The sequence below is a fragment of the Schistocerca nitens genome, chromosome 1 (genome assembly GCF_023898315.1).
Source record: "Schistocerca nitens isolate TAMUIC-IGC-003100 chromosome 1, iqSchNite1.1, whole genome shotgun sequence".
NCBI lineage: Eukaryota > Metazoa > Arthropoda > Insecta > Orthoptera > Acrididae > Schistocerca > Schistocerca nitens.
The window spans coordinates 122,333,477-122,355,450 of record NC_064614.1 but is presented as its reverse complement, the minus strand read 5'-3'; the positions used below and the strand labels follow the sequence as shown (position 1 = coordinate 122,355,450).

Genomic DNA, 21,974 nt, shown 5'->3' with positions numbered 1-21,974 from the left:
TCGATGATGTTTTGTTGAATGGTTCGCGTGCTGACACTTGTTGATGGCCCAGCATTGAAATCTGCAGCAATTTGCGAAGGGTTGCACTTCTGGTCACGTTGAACAATTCTGTTCAGTTGTTGTTGGTCCTACTAGTGCAGGATCTTTTCCTGGCCGCAGCGAAGTCGGAGATTTGATGTTTCAGCGGATTCCTGATGTCCACGGTACACTCGTGAATGGTTGTGTGAGAAAATCCCCACACCATCGCTACCTCAGAGATGCTGTGTCCCATCACTGGTGCACAAACTGTAACACCACATTCAAACTCACTTAAATCTTGATAACCTGCCATTGTAGCAGCAGTAACCATTCTAACAACTGCACCAGACACTTGTCTTATATAGTCATTGCCGATCGCTGCACCACATTCTGCCTGTTTACGTGTCTCTGTATCTGAATATTCATGCCTATACTGGTTTCTTTGGTGCTTCCTTTTATAATTTTCTTATTTTTAGAGGTAGAAGTTGGTGATACATGCATATGATTGAATTTTGGGACTTGCTTTTTCAACTGGCTGCTGCGAGTCTTCTCTGGAACTCTGTCCATATGCTTTCTGCTATATTTAAGGAATGATTATTAAACATATTTGTTACCTGTGACTCAACACTTATGGTCCTACTGTTTAATTCAGTTAATCCTGTTCTTCGGCAAGTAATCCTGTTTCTCATTTCCTACATTCCTTATAGCCTTTAGTCTGTTGTCAGAAGTAGTGATTTGACATAGTGTATGCTCCTTGGTTCTTAATGAGTTTTCTGAGCAATTTTGCACTGTTTTCATAGTTTGCAATTAACTGCAAGATCTCTCTGCTTGTTCTTCCCAACAAGTATATTTATCTTGCCCTTTCTCAAGATTCTTTACTCCTTCTAGTGATCCATGGTTTTTGACATGGCTGTTTAGTGTCCTTTCTGCTTATCTTATGCGGAAAGCTATTTTCAAACAGTGATATGATATATTTTAGTGTTTTTTCAACATCCGATCAGTTGCCATATAGAAACCACAGTGAAAATCAAAAATGTTTTGTTTCAAACATTCAGCTACAACTTCCAGATGCTTCTCTACATAGTTACCACTTCGATTTAGAAATTTATTGTAGTGTGGTACCAACTTTCCAACACCCTTGTCGTAGAAGGCACTTGCCTGCGCTATCAGCCAGCTCACTGTGTTTGTCTGCAGTTCATTGTCTGTGCAAATTCTGTTCTCATAGCCAGCAGTTAATGTGAGTGATGACATGAAAATTGGAGGGAGCTGAGTCCGGGCTATAGGAGTGTCATTGTTGCACTGTTGTGCACCCAAGTGTTGTCATGACGAAAGAATTGCATGACAGTTACATTTTATGGTCTGCATGAAATCAGGCGGAATGCCTAATCAGGCACTTCACACTTGACGGGTTACACTACTGTTCTGAGCATCTTCACATACTCACTGTGTAATCAGATCTGAAATGTGCAATATGACGTGCTCAATGGGCGTATCAGCGACTTTGCACTATGTTTCGTCAGATTTTCACCGATTAGTGGTTGGGGGGAGGGGAGGGGGGAGGTGGGTAGCCCTCGTATTTATCCTAAGTAGCTGTGCATCATGATCAGAGAGAGCATTTGTTAATTGGTACAGTTATTTTCTTGCTTTGAGTTTCATCAAAGAAAACATTATTAATAATTCCTACTGTCTTGATCCACCTGTGTTGGAAAGGTGATTGCTGAGATTAAGTTGTAGAATCCAAATAAGGGTTCCAGCTCATTTTTCCTACGAAAATCCTTTCGAAAATCTACATTGAAATAATCACAGACCATTAACAGCTTGCTGCTGTCTGTCAGATAGCATAGTGAGGAATTCAAATTCCTCATAAATAGTTCAAAATTTGAGTTGGAATCTGTACACAGTTAAAAATCAAAGTGAAATATTTTTCAGTGGCACATACAGGGTTATTACAAATGATTGAAGCGATTTCACAGCTCTACAATAACTTTATTATTTGAGATATTTTCACAATGCTTTGCACACACATACAAAAACTCAAAGTTTTTTTAGGCATTCAGAAATGTTCGATATGTGCCCCTTTAGTGATTCGGCAGACATCAAGCCGATAATCAAGTTCCTCCCACACTCGGCGCAGCATGTCCCCATCAATGAGTTCGGAAGCATCGTTGATGCAAGCTCGCAGTTCTGGCACGTTTCTTGGTAGAGGAGGTTTAAACATTGAATCTTTCACATAACCCCACAGAAAGAAATCGCATGGGGTTAAGTCGGCAGAGCGTGGAGGCCATGACATGAATTGCTGATCATGATCTCCACCACGACCGATCCATCGGTTTTTCAATCTCCTGTTTAAGAAATGCCGAACATCATGATGGAAGTGCGGTGGAGCAACATCCTGTTGAAAGATGAAGTCGGCGCTGTCGGTCTCCAGTTGTGGCATGAGCCAATTTTCCATCATGTCCAGATACACGTGTCCTGTAATGTTTTTTTCGCAGAAGAAAAAGGGGCCGTAAACTTTAAACCGTGAGATTGCACAAAACACGTTAACTTTTGGTGAATTGCGAATTTGCTGCACGAATGCGTGAGGATTCTCTACCGCCCAGATTCGCACATTGTGTCTGTTCACTTCACCATTAAGAAAAAATGTTGCTTCATCACTGAAAACAAGTTTCGCACTGAACGCATCCTCTTCCATGAGCTGTTGCAACCGCGCCGAAAATTCAAAGCGTTTGACTTTGTCATCGGGTGTCAGGGCTTGTAGCAATTGTAAACGGTAAGGCTTCTGCTTTAGCCTTTTCCGTAAGATTTTCCAAACCGTTGGCTGTGGTACGTTTAGCTCCCTGCTTGCTTTATTCGTCGACTTCCGCGGGCTACGCGTGAAACTTGCCCGCACGCGTTCAACCGTTTCTTCGCTCACTGCAGGCCGACCCGTTGATTTCCCCTTACAGAGGCATCCAGAAGCTTTAAACTGTGCATACCATCGCCGAATGGAGTTAGCAGTTGGTAGATCTTTGTTGAACTACGTCCTGAAGTGTCGTTGCACTGTTATGACTGACTGATGTGAGTGCATTTCAAGCACGGCATACGCTTTCTCGGCTCCTGTCGCCATTTTGTCTCACTGCGCTCTCGAGCGCTCTGGCGGCAGAAACCTGAAGTGCGGCTTCAGCCGAACAAAACTTTGAGTTTTTCTACGTATCTGTAGAGTGTCGTGACCATATGTCAGTGAATGGAGCTACAGTGAATTTATGAAATCACTTCAATCATTTGTAATAGCCCTGTACTTCTATGTGCTGACCACTACAAGATCCACTTGTATCACTCTTTTTGAACTTGTTTTCTATCTTAATATATGCAACAACTCCTCCTTTTCCCTGTTAGACCTGCATGAGCGTAATCTTTTATATTTAACTTCTTTAACCGTGTAGTTATATAGTGCTCAGATAAGCTCATGATGTCTATCTTTTCAGAGCTTTCTATGCTTCTTACTCAATGCTTCTTACTCAATCCTCTAATATTGTGATGAAATAACCTAACCTTACTTTTTTATGCATCCTTAAGCATTTTGTGGGACTCTTCTGTTAAATTAACTTCTTTCACAGTAGGGTTGCCTGAGCCTAAATTCAAACAAAAAAAGGTACTTTCTGGTACCTTGAACCACAGGGATCTTTCATTGTGTGATGATCCCACGATCATTTTCCCCTTCAGCCTATCTAGTCCAAATTTTGCGTGATCTAATTCAGCCTGAAGGGCACAAATATTTGCTTCCTGTTTAGCGATTCTCATCTCTTTTGCAGAGCCTACACTTCCATGGGAGAGCCTCATTGAATTCCCTATTCCGTTCCACACTACGGTTGCCCCAGTGGAATTCCAGCTCACAATCTAAACATACCACTCCCACTCTATGTACCATACAGCAACGTCCACGTTCAGGTGCATGTTATAATGAAAAAGTTAATCATTTCTGCTTAAAACAAGAACTCAGTACTCACTTAACTGTTAATTATATATATATTAATAATGAATCTGTAAAACCATCATCTCTGTCTATCTTTGAATATGCTGATCTCCTAAACTACTAGACCAGCTTTGTGGGGTTTTCGCAGGTAACTTGAGTGTAGTTTGGGACACTGTATAGGCTTTAGTTTATCAAAATCAGATCACAGAAAAAAAAAGATACTGTGATTGAAAGTCTTATTAAAACTTTATCTGCCAGACCCGCTGATCATTTAAAACCAGTAGACAGTTTTTTTATAGGATTTTCACTGATAACTTCAGCATGACGAGGGGCACCGTATAGGCCATATTGCATCAAAATTGGATTATGGAAAAAAATATATTTATACATGTTAGGCCACAGTGCATAAATACACGTATTTTAATCAAGTATTTGAGAACAAGAGCACTTAGTGACTTGAAATAAACTTTACACATCATTTCAAATCTTTACAGATCTTTTTTCATTGACACTCCCCCACATGATGATGAAAGGAAGAAAGTTTATCGGTTACTATATTTTGACTGTTCGCTTTAGCACCAGACGTGACGTTTAATTTATTTCTTCGTACTACTAACTGTTTTGTGGCACATTTTGCAGATGATGTTATCACTGAATGTACCTGCAAAATTATATCTATTTATGATACACAGTTCAAGAGATATGAGGGATGGAAGACAGAGAAATGGAAGGTGGTCATAGAAAGAAAAGTGGAGATAGATAGATAGATAGATAGATAGATAGAGAGAGAGAGAGAGAGAGAGAGAGAGAGAGAGAGGGGGGGGGGGGAGGAGCTGTACTAGTAGGATTGAAATAAATATGTACCAGGACAGTGTCGGGTACTCAGGTAGTCTAATTTACAATAAAATGTAACTGCAGATGGCTACTTATCACAAGTACTTTTTGATATTAAACAATATTTACTATTGGCAGAATACAGATTACTAGGCATGGTGCTTTTTTAAGTGGTAAAAAGCCCAGATCACCAAATCTTCAGTTGCCTGGATAAACGAGATATAAAAGAACAAACTTACTTACAAAATATGCTTCACACAATCACTTTACTCTATGAAAATTGACTGTTTTCTACTAGTAACAGAAACACAGCTTCAGCTAGGCACAGTGCCGCCTGCCACTGGAAATTGGAACGATATCTCCTAAAAGTAAATACTGATCAGCTGTTGTGTTTCCTTGTAATTTTGAAGTAATTTTCTGTGCCCTTTTATGGTTACCATATTATCTTAGTAGCCATTAGGTCCTGTAACTGTTGCTTATTAATAGATATTTTGTCTCGAAAATGTGTCACCAGATGCTCTCGTCGGAAGCCGCCAGGGAAGAGAGAGGGGTGTTCAGGAGAGAGTGTTGTCTGCCTTTCTACTGGAAATGGATGGTATTGGTGGACCATTGGACACTCAAGGTTCTCAAGCAAAAGTAAGTAGCAGTCCCACATTCATAATGTGAAAGGGGAAGCTTTGCTTTATGAGAAGAGGCCATCATGCACCACATGTACACAATTAATGATGGCTGAGGAGAGTCAGTTTCTCCAGAAACTTTATCATATGGAATACAAAGCAAATAAGTCAAACTGGGCATTATGATGTTGCTCATTTTCCTTATGCCCGTGATTACATAATGGTGAATAAAAAAGCAAAATAATAAAAACACACAGTTCAGTTGAATTATCTTCTCTCTTTCACTTCAGAGTATTTGAATTATATTCCTTGCCCCATTGCCCTCGAATCTGGGCTCATTATGTTGAGCATTTATTCACAAAATTGTCATGCTGCAGCCCCACTCTTTCTCAGTCATGTACAGTCCCATCAAAATTCTTAATGTTGCCCTTTTTATGATTAGGTTTTTGAGAATTTTTGAGATGATCGTGTGAGCCTCCTACTGTCATATCTCCACACCTTCTGCAGCAAGGAAGATAGATAATAGTTTGAAGATGCTGACATCCATAGTAGAGAGAAGCTTTGTGATGCTGTGAGGTCCTTTGTTCCTCTACTTCAGAAACTGATGATGTAGGAAGTCAGTTGCCTATATTTATCACAGACAGGGGAGCAGTGTGGTTAATGTCATCTTGCTCTCCACACTCAGTGTGGCAAGTCATACCTCTGTTTGATGTGGTTTTTGTTGATAGTGTCCCTGATTGACTTTTAATCCAGACATCGTTACATATAATCAGTAAAGTACGGTCACATATAATCAGTAAAGTATGAGTCATTAATACAGTAGTGGAATGGAGATACATATAGTTATAATTCACTGTGATGATGTCCTCTAGTAGCACTAAGTCTTTTCCATTCAGTCGCATTTGTTTCTTAACACTTCCTTGACTTGGATTATGAAATCTGAGTATGGAACCTTATCTTATTGCTGAATGCCCATGGTTATTGTTTCTTTTGCTAACTTGTCAGCCATTCCAGTCCCATGAAGGCCACAGTGGACTCTTAACCACATAAGTAACTTAGTTATTTCTCTTGCAAGTACTCCACATGCTGTGTTATGTTAGGGGGTTATTACGTCATTGTTTGCAGGGGTATTTTAGTACTTGTAATGCTGCTCTGGAAAATACTGAAGATCTGATAGGTAGATCGGACAACTAATGCAGTGCTGAACTGAACTGGCAACAGAAATAATTACTGAAGTACGAAGGATGAATAAAACAAGTGAACAGATTTACGTATTCAGCCAACTAGATAAAGATGGCAGTGTCGCATCTCAAGGAAAAATTAGAATTATATTCCTCTGAGCAGGAGCATTTGGAGGAACTGTTTAGAAGAATAATTCACCATGTACCAGATTGAGAAGTATGTAGTAGAACAGTTCATAATGGCAGAGACCAACCATGGTACATGGTATAAAGAGACTTCCCAAGGTGTAAAATGAAACATAGGATATAGATAGGGAGATGCTAAATGAAACATGTTAAGAGTGTCAAAAGGGCAGTGCATGAAGCTTTCAGTCACTGCTGTTGCAAAATCTTATCAAAAGTCCTCTTAGAAAACATGAAGAAAGTGTAGTTGTTTGCAAAGGCTGTGTGTGGCACCAAAGTTAATTTTCAGACACTTGTGAATGAACAGGAATTGAAATTGAAAGTATAGAAGCGAAAGCAGAAATGCTGAGATTTAGTTCCTCCACTAACCAAAATATACAGAAAATTTCTTGAAAAGAAAAACTGTGGCCAGTAGTTGGAAGAAAGCAAAAGTCACACTCATCTGTCAGGTCAGCAGATGTCGAGTTGCAGACAAGCACAGCAAAGAAGATTGCTATACATGTGAGCTTTGGGCCAGAGTCAGTGGCCACGTGTGTGTTTCCTACTTCTTTTTGTTGTTCCTGTTTGTGACTCAACAGATCCTCTGTATGATGAGTAACAGTATCTCCTTTAAAATAATATTGTCGTTATTTCATCCTGGGTTTTCCATTGTTTGAGGTGGTCAGCAGAAGCAGCCCTCAAAATTGCGGCCCAGATCTTTAGTATACATCTGTTGTAGAATCTTGAAATATTTCCTGAGCCCCATCACATGCAGTACTGAGCAAAAGTTTTGATTGGATTGAGGGTTTTTTGGTACAGAGGATACAATATATTATCCTGAATGAGGAGTCAACAGGTACAGCAGTAATGTCATGTTTACCCTGAGGAAGTGAGGAAAGTGTGTTGGGACCCTTAATGATGATGTAGCATATTAGGAACCTGGCAGACAATGTCAATAGTAATAGCCTCAATCTTTTATGCTAATGATAGTTACCTTGAAATACTGCCTGAAAAAAGCATGACAACATAGTGATGCAAAGATTGGCGACGTGCTTAAAATGATCAGAAATGTAAAACTTTGCAAAATGCAAGAATTTAGTATCCTATGGCTGCAGTGTCAGTGTGTCATAGTTTGAATTAGCCAACTTGATTCATGGGGATACAATAGTTGAAGCAGGTGGCAGACATTGATTCCATTTTAGGATGCTAGGAAAATTGTCAGTATACAAAAGGTATTGCATATAAAATTTTTGTGTGACCTAAGCTAGAATTTGGCCTGAATGTATGAGACCCATACCAAATAGGACCAACCAGGGGTACTGAATGTTTATGAGAAGGTCAGCACTAATGATGACAGGTTCATTTGACCTGAGGAAGAACCTCTTGGAAATGCTGAAAGCTCAAAATTGGCAGACACTTGAAATTAGATACTAACTGTCCAGTAAAAGCCTGTTTACAAAGTTTCAATAACTGACTTCCAGTGATGAATTTAGGACCATAAGATAAGTGCTTAGGTGGTGTTCGCATAGTGACCACAAACACCAAACTAGCCTAATAACAGTGAGCACTGAGCCACTTAAAGAGTCATTCTTCCCGTACTTCATATGCAAATGGGGGGGAAGCAGCCCTAATACATAGCACAGTAGGAAGTCCCTCATTACCATACACTTCAATGGTTTGCAGAATATTGTCATTGATGTAGGGGTAGAACTAATTTTTAGTATCTAGCTGAGACAAGCAGCAGCATTTCAGATATACATTTCAGATATACTATCATCACCATCTGATGTAATAGTGTCATGAATTCTTTGCAGATCTTGCTGCCTGTCCCTGCTAGTAACCCCATTTGATATTATAGGATGATACACTTGTAAATTTTTGATTTAATTCACAGGATGATTGTTCATTTCACAAAGCTAATCAGAGTGCCATGAACTGATCTTTCCCTCCACCATTTTGGCATTTTGTTGCATCAGTCTTGCACCACATATTATGTGTGGCAAACTAGACACTATTGCACCGTACCTTCTTTATGAATATTTTAAACAATAACTTAACTCCCCAAGCTTCCACTTCAGCTGGTTCGTAACTCTTTGAATCATTAAATGTTATCTTCAGTTAAAATTTTCCATACCCATGCATTCATTCAATTATATGGCCACACGTGGTGACTTTTTGACAAGATAGTTGATTGACATGACTGTGTCTTCTAAGGGAGCACTTGTGCCATAAACTTTCCTATTCTAATTATCCTATCTTTGCAGAATTGATGTTCATGTTACAAAAAATTTACTTCAGAAATTACACAAACATGGATACCTTGTTTACAAGTTGCTTTTGACTATTGTTAACAACACAGCAGAAACCACTTGCCCCATGTGCCTTTAGTTTGAAAATGACCACTGGTTGATCAAAACCTGTTATGGCATTGTGAAGTACTTATTTGATTGTGCCATAAAAAATTATAAGAAATAAAGGAATATGTCAGTCACTTAGTCTCCAAGACTATGTCATTTTCTTTTTACAAAGTTTTCCTTGCTGATAAATTATGTAGCTAAAATATTTGTTTTTGAAACCATTCCTCTTTTATGTAGCTTATGCTTACATGCGCAAAACAAATTTTATGGAAACATTAAAGTCAAATCAAGAAATGCGCAAATTCCTTGTAAGCTGTAAGATTGTGGATGCCTTCAGAACTTTTGTATATTCAGGAGCTGCAGTAATTAATGAAGAAACAGGAAATTATTTTTAGGTACTGATTTTAAATTTGTAAGACTGATGGCACATGAAAATGTTTCTTCTAAGAATCACATTCAGAATCTTGTGCAGAAATTTGACTGATGATGTGTTCACTTTGGAAATATTCTTGCATACAATGACACCGTAATACAAAAGCTTTTTATTTTTTATGTAATAGAACCGTATTTTGGTGTAACTGGGTGCATTCAGAAATAATGTTTTTTGCATAGCAAAAGATTAACAGAATGATCTATGGTATCTGGTCACAAATTTTGTGTCAGCCATTATTAGAGCCTGTCTAAATTTTTTCGTCCCTGTGCTTGGGTAGGTTCATTGGATTTGTGGTTTGCAATGTGGACTCTCATAAAAAGAACTACAATAACTTAGATGCCTTCACCATACTTTCTTACATATTTTATATTAATATAATAATGCAAATTTGTCATGTCTTCTTCAATTCCTGAAATTTTCCTTTAATCATCATTATGTGAATAGGATGAGTTAGATGTTGTATGATTGAATTAGGCTCAAATGGTTCCATGTAACTTGAGAAAAACAGCGCAATAAAAAAAAAAGGAATTAAAAATACTTGTGACATTACTGATGTAAAGAGTTGTTATAGCATAGAAGCAGGTAAGCTTAGGCACAGTTGTTGTTTGAAAGGTGTGCTTGATGTTAGTAGTGCTAACTTAATATTTTACTATAATGTCTGTAGATATTAATACAAGCACTGTTTGAGGCACATGCAATTTTGTTTTGAGTATGCTTACGTTCTACAAATCTTGCAGGTAGCTGGTGTGATTGTACTGGCAGCAACAAATAGGCCGGATTTGCTTGATGATGCCCTGTTGAGGCCGGGACGATTGGACCGCTTGGTGTATGTGTCTGCACCAAATGAGCATGCCCGTCTGGAAATACTCCGCGTGCATACGGTGCACATGCCTCTCGCTCCCTGTGTTGACCTGTCATCAGTTGCAGCTGCCACTGACCTTTACAGTGGGGCGGACTTGGCTGTTTTGTGTAAGGAGGTAATGTATGAAATGTATTTGATAAAAATTCACACCATGGCATTAAAAGATCATAAGTAAAAATAAATTAAACATTTTACATAATGAGTTAACAAGTACAGTAAAACTCTGAATTAAGAAACCCATTTTTCAGGAAATACTTTTAACGAATATTTCCACCAGTTCTGGCAAAACACCTGCAAGAACGGTGTTACTCTGTCCTGATTTTAACGAGCCCTGCTTTAAGAAAAAACAAATGAAAATTCTGTTCTTATACAATTCCTAACATCACTGAGTGATTTTTCAATTTCTTTCAGTTTCACATAAACTTGTACTTTTTGTCTGACGCAGTTCTTTCATTCGATACATACCTAGTTCATAGTAATTTGGTGAGTAACTTGACTTCACTTGTAACAGTACTGGAAGATACATTGAAGGAAGGGGAAATCAATTTCTGCCCTGCCTCCTAGGCGATTTAAGTCTCCTGATTTGAAATGACAGTCACAGTGTGTATGGAAGTGCGTTTATTGACGTCTTGAGTTATTGGTTTTACTTTTTTGGAGTTATGGGCTGCAAATATTGAAAGCTTACAATTCAGAAAAGCTGATGATCATTTATGATATCAAGGACAGTCATAATATAAAACTTTGACATTATGAATAAATAAGATGCTCTACACACATCAGTGGACAAAGTTCGAAAGCATTGTGCAGTACTCCCAAGTCAGGTATGTACCAGACAAAATTGTGAGGGCTGAAAACATGCCATGGTTTCACAGCCATGCTAGAAAGTTGCTACAAAAGCAAAGTGAACTTCATTGCAAATTCAAATGTAGCTAAAGACTCACAGACAGACAAAAACCAAACAAAGCAAAAATTAGTGTAAGGAGAGGCATGTGTGTGAAGCTTCAACAAATTCTAAAGTAAAATTCTGTCTGTGATTTGACAGAAAATCTTAAGAAATTCTGGTTTTATGTTAAATAATTAAACAAATAATAGCAATGTGCCCAGACACTCTGTGACCAAGATGACACTAAAACAGAGGATAATCATAGGCTGAAATACCAAATGTCTTTTTTCAAAAGTGTTTCACTGACGAAGATAATGCAGTAACTCCTCCTTTAAATTGTTGCACGAATTTCAAAAAAGACAGGTAGTAAATAGGTGACCCTGGGATAGAAAAGCAACCAAAATTGCTCAACAGAAGAGTGGCCACTGGACCTAGTGGAATACCAGTACAGTTCTCTGTTGAGTATGTGGAAGAGCATGCTCCCCTTCTTACAGCAGTACACCATAGGTCGTTGGAAGAGCAAAGAATTCCTAACAATTGGAAAAAAGGGCAGGTCATTCCCATTTTTAAGAATGGACAGCAAACAGATGCACAAAACTACAGGACTATATCTGATGTTGGCCTGTTGTAGAATTTTATAACCCGTTTTATACTCACATGTTATGAGTTGGTGAAGACTGAAAATCTTCTTTGTAGGATCGAATTGGCCTCTTAAAACAATGATTTTGTGAAATGCAGGTTGTTCTGTTCTTCCACGAGATCCGGAAAGCAGTAGGTATTGGCATGCAGGTCAATGCCGTGTTCCTTGACTTCTGGAAGGCATTCAGTATAACAGCGCTGCTGTCTAATTAACAAAATATGAGTGTACGGGATATCAGGCCAGCTGTGTAAATGAATTTAAACATTCCTGGCTAACAGAACACAGCAGAACATTCAAATGGAAAGAAATGTACCCACATGAAAGTAACTTTGGGTGTATCCCACAAGTTACAGGATCATTACTTTTCGCAATATACCTAAGCAATATGTATAAATGACCTCATGGATGACATCTGAGATTCTATGAGGCTTGTTGCGGGTGTTGCTGTTGTGCACAGAGCAGTTGCAATGCTAGAAAATTGTAACAAAATGCAGAGGACCTGGAGAGGATTAACATGTGACACAGGCAGTGAAAGTTTAGCCCCTGTGCAAGCAAATGTAAGAGACCCATTATTACAATAATTACGTGATTGCAGAATAATCACTTGAAGCAGTCACATCCATAAAATATGTGAATTAATTGGATAGATTAAAAAAAAGTGTACTCACCCAAGCAGCAGCAGAACACACGCATATCCCACATCCTGCTATCCTGATTTAGGTTTTCCGTGATTACCCTAAATCGCTCCAGGCAAATGCTGGGATGGTTCCTTTGAAAGGGCACAGCCAACTTCCTTCCCCGTCCTTCCCTAATCCGAAGATACCGATGACCTCGCTGTCTGGTCTCCCCCCCATACAACTCAGCGCAACACACACATAAAAGAAGATTATAATTAGGCAAGCTTTCGGAGCCAGTGGCTGGTTCTTCACGTAGAAAGGTTGAAGGGGAAGGCAGAGGGGTGAAGGGGAAGGACTGGAGAGACCTAGGAAAAGGGGTAGATTTCGGGAAAGTCTCCCAGAATGTGGATCAGTGAAGACTTATTGGACAGGATGAGGAGGAGAGACTGATTGTTGGGAACTTCACTGGATGAGATTTGAAAACCTAAGAGCTAAAAGGTGGAAGACAGGGTAATATGCAAGATAGAGATTTCTGCGTGAGTTAATAAGAGTGAAAAGCTAAGTGCATTCTATGTAACAGAGGTGGGAGGGGTCAATGAAAAACAGACGTGTATGGCAATGAAATATGTAGAAAACTAAAACGGAGTGAAGAAAAGACTAGTTACTATGAAGAAATGCAAAGATGGAAGAAATTAACATAAATTGAGGGTCATTTGGAGGGGGCTGTTCTGGGATCCATAAGTCTTCATCCTGTGGTTTGGTTTAGATACACTTAAACATGTGGACTCATGGTGAGGCTGACCTTTTAAAATTCTTGGAATCTCTGAATTCCTCCTCCCAATTAAATTTCACTTGGTCATATTCCAAATCCTGAGCATCCTTGATGTTGATCTCGTCCTCACCTGTGGCCAGCTACATACTTCTGTCCACATTAAACCTACTAACAAACAACAGTACTTACATTTTGACAGTTGCCATCCTTTCCATGTCAAATGTTCGTCCCTACACAGCCTTGGCATTCGAGGCAAACATATTTGTTTCGATGGGGATGGAGACTGTTTACAACAATACCCCACCATTCTCACCTCAGCGTCCACTGGACGTAGTTGCCCCACCAGGCTAGTTCAAAAGCAAATTTCCCGGGTCATCACATCCAATCCTGGTACTGCTGCTTCCTCCAAGAAACAGCTTTGGAACACCCCACTGGTCTCACAGTATTATCCTGGTCTGGAATGTATTAATCAACTACTTCGATAAGGCCATGACTTCCTAAAATCATGCCCTGAAGTGAAGTGAGATCCATTCTGTCTGAGATTTTGCCCACGACACCTAGAACAGCTTTTATTTGCCCTCCCAATCTCCGCAATATTATTGTCAAATGCTATGCTGCTCCTGCACCCATCTCCCTAACCTATGGGTCCTACCGCTGTGACTGTCCCCACTGCGAGACTTGCCCTATGCACCCTTCTACCAGCACATATACCAACACTGTAACTGGCAAAACATATACTATCAAAGGGAAAGCAACCTGTGAAATGATGTCATATACCAGCTGTTTTGTGAACATTGTTCAGTCTTTTACATCAGCATGACAACCACTAAATTATCAACTAGGATGAATGGGCATAGTCAGAGGGTGTATACTGGCAACTCGCAATATCCTGTTGCAGAGCATGCTGTACAACACGACAATCGTGACCCCAGTGCCTGTTTCACAACACATGCCATCTAGATTCTTCCCCCACACACCAGTTTCTCAGAACTCTGCAGGTGGGAACTAGTGCTACAACGTGACCTTGGTTCTTGCCACTCACCTGGCCTTAATTTATTCCATTTCAGCATTTCTTCATAGTAACTACTCTTTTCTTCACTCTGTTTTAGCATTCTGCATCTTTCAATGTCTTATCTGTCCTTTTTTCACTGCCCCCTCCCACATCTGTTACGTACAATGCACTTAGCTTTTTACTCTTATTAACTCTTGCAAGATGTTAAGCAGTAATCTCTGTATTGCATATTACCCCGCCTTCCATATTTAAGCTCTCAGGTTTTCAAATCTCGTCCAATGCAGTCCCCAACAATCAGTCTTTCTTCTCATCTTGTCTGGTAAGTCTCCCCTAATCTGCGGTTCTGGCTGACTTTCCAGAAATCTACTCCTTTTCCTAGACCTCTCCAGTCCTTTTCTTTTATCCCTCTTCCTTCCCCTTCAGCCCTTCTGCCATATTAGCCCATAAAATATGTAGGTGTATGTCTACAGAGCAATACAAAATAAAACATCTACATAAAGCTTATCATGGCAGATGCCAGATTGAGATTCCCTGGAAGAATCCTCTGGAAACGTAGCCCACTCACTAAGGAGGTAGCTTACAAAATCTTCATTCAACCAATACTTGAATATTGTGATTAAAATGACAGTCGAGATAACAATAATGTTTGTTTATTGTGCGACCAGTTATGACTGATGTTAAAGCTGTCCTCAGAGTTTTTGGGCCTCCTATGGCTGGTGCTAGTGGCTCCTTGGTTTTTTGCATGATACCAAGATCGTATGCAGTGACAGTGTACAGACGTGGTATCAAGTGAAAAACCGCAGAGCCACCAGCACCAGCCATAGGGGGCCCAAATATTTTGAGGATGACTTCAAATAAGCCGAAACCTGTCATGAGATAAACTAATGTTACAGTGATCTCAGGTATTGTTTTAATCAAAGTATAGCACCAGAGCACTGCGCTCCGAGGTCAATGTTGTCTAAATGTATGAACTTCAATATTGCTTAATGATTAATGGAAAATCTCATATAAAGATGTGAAACAAATACTAACAAAGAAGATAGAGGGGCTGGCCAGTAATTACCTCAGCTCAGTACAGCCGATAGATAACACAAAACAGAACAGAAAATTTACATTCCTAGGTTTCGGAACTTTGTTCCTTCTTCAGGGAGGAGAGAGGGGGGGGGGGGGGGAAGGGAAGAAGGGAAAGTGGATTCAGTTACTCACAACCCAGGCTATGAAGCAACAGGGAAAGGTAAACAGGGAGGGTAGCAAGGATGGAGGCATGGTTGTCAGAGGGAAGTCAAAGATATTCTACTGTTAAGTACTGTGCCAGCTTCAAACCAAAGACGGTGCACACAAAAGTAAAGAGGTATATAGTATAAAGATAAACACAACTATGTAGGATGAAAAGATGCATGAATGGCTAAAGAGGAGAGGGAAAAAGCAGAAGACTGAAGAGTAAATGGGAGTGAGGTTGGTTAACATAGGTTCAGTCCAGGGGGATGGCGGGATGAAAGGATGTGTTGGAGTGCAAGTTCCGAAAGCTAGGAATGTAAATTTTCTGTTCTGTTTTGTGTTATCTATCGGCTGTACTGAGCTTTAATATTGCTTATCTGTCTGCAATACATACCTGATCCTGATTGACAGAGGAAACAGAGAGGATCCAAAGAAGAGCAACACTTTTTGTTATGCATTCATGCAGTAAGTTTGAAAGCATTGCTGATGGGTCGGCGAACTCCAGTGGCAGTCACTTCAAGAGAGGTATTCTGCATCACAGTGCGGTTTACTGGTAGTTCTGAGAGTGCACATTCCTAGAAGAGACAACCAATTGCTTTCTTCTACAGATAGATCACAAAAGAATAAGGCAAGTAATATTAAAGGTCACATGAAACACTGCAATTGTTCCTCCTGCAAACCATGTATGAGTAGAATAGGAAAACGGGATGTGACGGCAGTACAAAGGTACCCTCCCCCATACACCATTAGGTGGTCGGTGGAGTATAGATGTATACGTAGATATTTCCTGTTGTCCTGGCTTATTGTATCTCCTTTGAAGTGGAGTCCTATGTGACTGTCCTAAGTAGTAGTGTGCTTACCATGCAGGTGCAGAAGTGAATAACATCAAAGCTTTCAATATTAGTATTTCATATTGTGTGTAGTCTTCCCCCATGAACCATGGACCTTGCCGTTGGTGGGGAGGCTTGCGTGCCTCAGCGATACAGATAGCCGTACCATAGGTACAACCACAACGGAGGGGTATCTGTTGAGAGGCCAGACAAACGTGTGGTTCCTGAAGAGGGGCAGCAGCCTTTTCAGTAGTTGCAAGGGCAACAGTCTGGATGATTGACTGATCTGGCCTTGTAACAATAACCAAAACGGCCTTGCTGTGCTGGTACTGCGAACGGCTGAAAGCAAGGGGAAACTACGGCCGTAATTTTTCCCGAGGGCATGCAGCTTTACTGTATGATTAAATGATGATGGCATCCTCTTGGGTAAAATATTCCGGAGGTAAAATAGTCCCCCATTCAGATCTCCGGGCGGGGACTACTCAAGAGGATGTCGTTATCAGGAGAAAGAAAACTGGCGTTCTACGGATCGGAGCGTGGAATGTCAGATCCCTTAATCGGGCAGGTAGGTTAGAAAATTTAAAAAGGGAAATGGATAGGTTAAAGTTAGATATAGTGGGAATTAGTGAAGTTCGGTGGCAGGGGGAACAAGACTTCTGGTCAGGTGACTACAGAGTTATAAACACAAAGTCAAATAGGGGTAATGCAGGAGTAGGTTTAATAATGAATAGGAAAATAGGAATGCGGGTAAGCTACTACAAACAGCATAGTGAACGCATTATTGTGGCCAAGATAGATACGAAGCCCATGCCTACTACAGTAGTACAAGTTTATATGCTAACTAGCTCTGCAGATGACGAAGAAATTGAAGAAACGTATGATGAAATAAAAGAAATTATTCAGATAGTGAAGGGAGACGAAAATTTAATAGTCATGGGTGACTGGAATTCGAGTGTAGGAAAAGGGAGAGAAGGAAATGTAGTAGGTGAATATGGATTGGGGCTAAGAAATGAAAGAGGAAGCCGCCTGGTAGAATTTTGCACAGAGCACAACTTAATCTTAGCTAACACTTGGTTTAAGAATCATGATAGAAGGTTGTATACATGGAAGAACCCTGGAGATACTAAAAGGTATCAGATAGATTATATAATGGGAAGACAGAGATTTAGGAACCAGGTTTTAAATTGTAAGACATTTCCAGGGGCAGATGTGGATTCGGACCACAATCTGTTGGTTATGACCTGTAGATTAAAACTGAAGAAACTGCAAAAAGGTGGGAATTTAAGGAGACGGGACCTGGATAAACTGAAAGAACCAGAGGTTGTAGAGAGTTTCAGGGAGAGCATAAGGGAACAATTGACAGGAATGGGGGAAAGAAATACAGTAGAAGAAGAATGGGTACCTTTGAGGGATGAAGTAGTGAAGGCAGCAGACAATCAAGTAGGTAAAAAGATGAGGGCTAGTAGAAATCCTTGGGTAACAGAAGAAATATTGAATTTAATTGATGAAAGGAGAAAATATAAAAATGCAGTAAATGAAGCAGGCAAAAAGGAATACAAACGTCTCAAAAGTGAGATCGACAGGAAGTGCAAAATGGCTAAGCAGGGATGGCTAGAGGACAAATGTAAGGATGTAGAGGCTTATCTCACTAGGGGTAAGATAGATACTGCCTACAGGAAAATTAAGGAGACCTTTGGAGATAAGAGAACCACTTGTATGAACATCAAGAGCTCAATTGGAAACCCAGTTCTAAGCAAAGAAGGGAAAGCAGAAAGGTGGAAGGAGTATATAGAGGGTCTATACAAGGGCGATGTACTTGAGGACAATATTATGGAAATGGAAGAGGATGTAGATGAAGATGGAATGGGAGATAAGATACTGCGTGAAGAGTTTGACAGAGCACTGAAAGACCTGAGTCGAAACAAGGCCCCGGGAGTAGACAACATTCCATCGGAACTACTGACAGCCTTGGGAGAGCCAATCCTAACAAAACTCTACCATTTGGTGAGCAAGATGTATGAAACAGGCGAAATACCCTCAGACTTCAAGAAGAATATAATAATTCCAATCCCAAAGAGAGCAGGTGTTGACGGATGTGAGAATTACCGAACAATCAGTTTAATAAGCCACAGCTGCAAAATACTAACACGAATTCTTTACAGACGAATGGAAAAACTAGTAGAAGCCGACCTCGGTGAAGATCAGTTTGGATTCCGTAGAAATACTGGAACACATGAGGCAATACTGACCTTATGACTTATCTTAGAAGAAAAATTAAGAAAAGGCAAACCTACGTTTCTAGCATTTGTAGACTTAGAGAAAGCTTTTGACAATGTTGACTGGAATACTCTCTTTCAAATTCTAAAGGTGGCAGGGGTAAAATACAGGGAGCGAAAGGCTATTTACAATTTGTACAGAAACCAGGTGGCAGTTATAAGAGTTGAGGGACATGAAAGGGAAGCAGTGGTTGGGAAGGGAGTAAGACAGGGTTGTAGCCTCTCCCCGATGTTATTCAATCTGTATATTGAGCAAGCAGTAAAGGAAACAAAAGAAAAATTCGGAGTAGGTATTAAAATCCATGGAGAAGAAGTAAAAACTTTGAGGTTCGCCGATGACATTGTAATTCTGTCAGAGACAGCAAAGGACTTGGAAGAGCAGTTGAACGGAATGGATGGTGTCTCGAAGGGAGGATATAAGATGAACATCAACAAAAGCAAAACGAGGATAATGGAATGTAGTCGAATTAAGTCGGGTGATGTTGAGGGTATTAGATTAGGAAATGAGACACTTAAAGTAGTAAAGGAGTTTTGCTATTTGGGCAGCAAAATAACCGATGATGGTCGAAGTAGAGAGGATATAAAATGTAGACTGGCAATGGCAAGGAAAGCGTTTCTCAAGAAGAGAAATTTGTTAACGTCGAGTATAGATTTAGGTGTCAGGAAGTCGTTTCTGAAAGTATTTGTATGGAGTGTAGCCATGTATGGAAGTGAGACATGGACGATAAAAAGTTTGGACAAGAAGAGAATAGAAGCTTTCGAAATGTGGTGCTACAGAAGAATGCTGAAGATAAGGTGGGTAGATCACGTAACTAATGAGGAGGTACTGAATAGGATTGGGGGAGAAGAGAAGTTTGTGGCACAACTTGACTACAAGAAGGGATCGGTTGGTAGGACATGTTTTGAGGCATCAAGGGATCACAAATTTAGCATTGGAGGGCAGCGTGGAGGGTAAAAATCGTAGAGGGAGACCAAGAGATGAATACACTAAGCAGATTCAGAAGGATGTAGGTTGCAGTAGGTACTGGGAGATGAAGAAGCTTGCACAGGATAGAGTAGCATGGAGAACTGCATCAAACCAGTCTCAGGACTGAAGACCACAACAACAACAACAACAACAACAACATTGTGTGTAGTGGACTTCCCCCTCCCCAAATGATCTGACAGAGTCCGAAAGGGGTATGATAGAGGTAGTAGAACAGAAAGAGAGTGCTACACAGTGGAATGCAACAATTTCGTATACCTTTATGTGCCCTGTCCCTCCATCTCTTATCCTTGACATTTTGGCTCATTCCATCCCATCCATTACTGATGTTTGAAGTGATTCTCACCTAATTACAGAGCATTATTTTTTTTTTCTTTTTTTCAGGCTGCTCTGTGGGCTCTAACTGATGAAGGAATGGATGCTAGTCATGTGAAGCACAATCACTTCAGCAAAGCTCTGTCTTTGTCTCGGCCCTCCTTGTCACAAGAGCAGGTGCACTGGTATGAAAACTACAAGAAATAACCTTTTGCTGGTGTGTAGTCTACAGTTCGCAGACATATGTCTAGATGTCACTTCAAGATGTGTTAGCCATCAGAAAGGTGCAGGACTAGACAGAGAATGAAAGGTAACCTGTTCTCTATTGAGACTCCGGAGATTTACTTCCTTGCAGCAAGAAGAAAGACAGTGTATGCTTTGGTCTCAAAAGTAAAGTTAAAACTGTTACCAATCATAAGATTGGTTTGTATACCACAGTGCTTACAACGCATGGTCCTGTCGGAGTAAGTACGTCATACTCTTCCTCTTCTACAACCAGATGATTGTAGAGGGAGCTACACGTAAATCTGTATTCCAAACCATGGTGGAACTTGTCATTTTTCATATCAAGAAACATTGATAAAGATGACAGATACAAATCCTAGGAGTGACCAGGGATTGAGGCTGAGACATTTGGATCTGCAGTCTGGCACTTTACTACTGGTCCAGTGAGCCAGATCGTTTGTCAGTTAAAATAAATTCTGCAAATGAGTCTGCAATCATGTCATAGTACTTAATTTGTAAAGGTCTCTCTTGACCACATTGTGAAATGTACAGTTTATATCATCTTTACAAAATAATGGGCCAGATAGTATAAGGATTTGATAGGTTGCCTCTTTCTCCACTGCTAGTCTGTGATATATAAGGCAAACCATTTATTAGTATTTAGTAGAGAAAATATGAAACACTGTGAAGTCACAATGTGGGTCTGTTGAATTTCCTGTTTTGTGATAACAGCTTAATAACAACAGGAGTTTTTAAGTTCCTTAGCTGACCATACATGTATGTGCTGTAACTAAAGTTACATATGAACTGGACTACTTCAGCATCTCTGCATTGTTCTTCAAATTGTTTTGTCACACTATCTGAACAACAGATTACATTAATTACTTTTTATTGCCTCTAAGCACATTGTACTACACAGTTTCATATGAAGAGTTTGGTTCTAACCCACTCATATGAGAAAAATGAAGACCTGTAATGTTTTGGTTAGCTCCTTAGCTCTGTGAATAGTGTTTCATATGTTCTTCCTTTCAGTATTCTGTCCATTAGCTGGTTAGACTGAAAGTTTTTAATGTAAATGTTGGGCCGTTGGGGTTTACCAGACATGTAGCATAATATAAGCATGTTCTTGGCAGGTCATTTATTCATTCATGTACCACAGATCACACACATTGAGTTTTGATGACGGCACTTACTATGCAGGTTTGATTATGAGATTTTACTTTAAAAACTACAGATTAGATTTAGATTTCAATTTAAAAATTACATATTTGCTTTAGGAAGTTCTATGTCAGAAACATAACTGTTATTGTGAACATCATTTCTTCAAGTTAGTCTCTGACTGCTTTGTCATTGAGAGTAAATGGGCTTTAATACAAATGGAAGGTCCTGTTAGGATTTATAGTTTTTTAACTGTTGCTGCCATGAAGCTTGGCTTGAAGTGTGGCTATGGTGAAGCTCAGTTTGTAACTCTCTCTCTCTCTCTCTCTCTCTCTCTCTCTCTCTCTCTCTCTCTCTCTCTCTCTCCCCCCCCCCTCCCCCCCCCCTCCCCCCTCCCTCCCTCCCCCCCCTTTTTTGCACCGGAAAATTGGTCCCTTGCTAAATATCTGCATGTTAAGTGAGGATGAATATATGAAGACAGAATCTGTTCCTTATTGGTAATTTTTAATTTTCATAATAGGTAAACCGCTTGTGACAGTTTGGTCCAAAACTTCTCTGGTTGTTGTAAGGTACTGGTGTGGGGGAGCAAGTACTGGATTGTCGTGCATCATGTCACTCATACTACTT

General features: G+C 39.9%; 1 protein-coding gene across 1 annotated transcript in view; it reads left to right on the top strand.

Annotated features, from left to right (window-relative positions):
- The window catches only part of LOC126234691 (spermatogenesis-associated protein 5-like protein 1), a 79,811-nt gene extending 58,415 nt beyond the window's left edge, over window positions 1-21,396 (top strand). Inside the window, exons 7-9 of the mRNA XM_049943435.1 lie at window positions 5,319-5,440; window positions 10,292-10,531; window positions 20,034-21,396. Coding sequence (XP_049799392.1) covers window positions 5,319-5,440; window positions 10,292-10,531; window positions 20,034-20,171 — 500 coding nt within the window. The 3' untranslated portion in view covers window positions 20,172-21,396. The remainder of the gene's footprint in view (window positions 1-5,318; window positions 5,441-10,291; window positions 10,532-20,033) is intronic.
- Window positions 21,397-21,974: the final 578 nt, after the last annotated feature.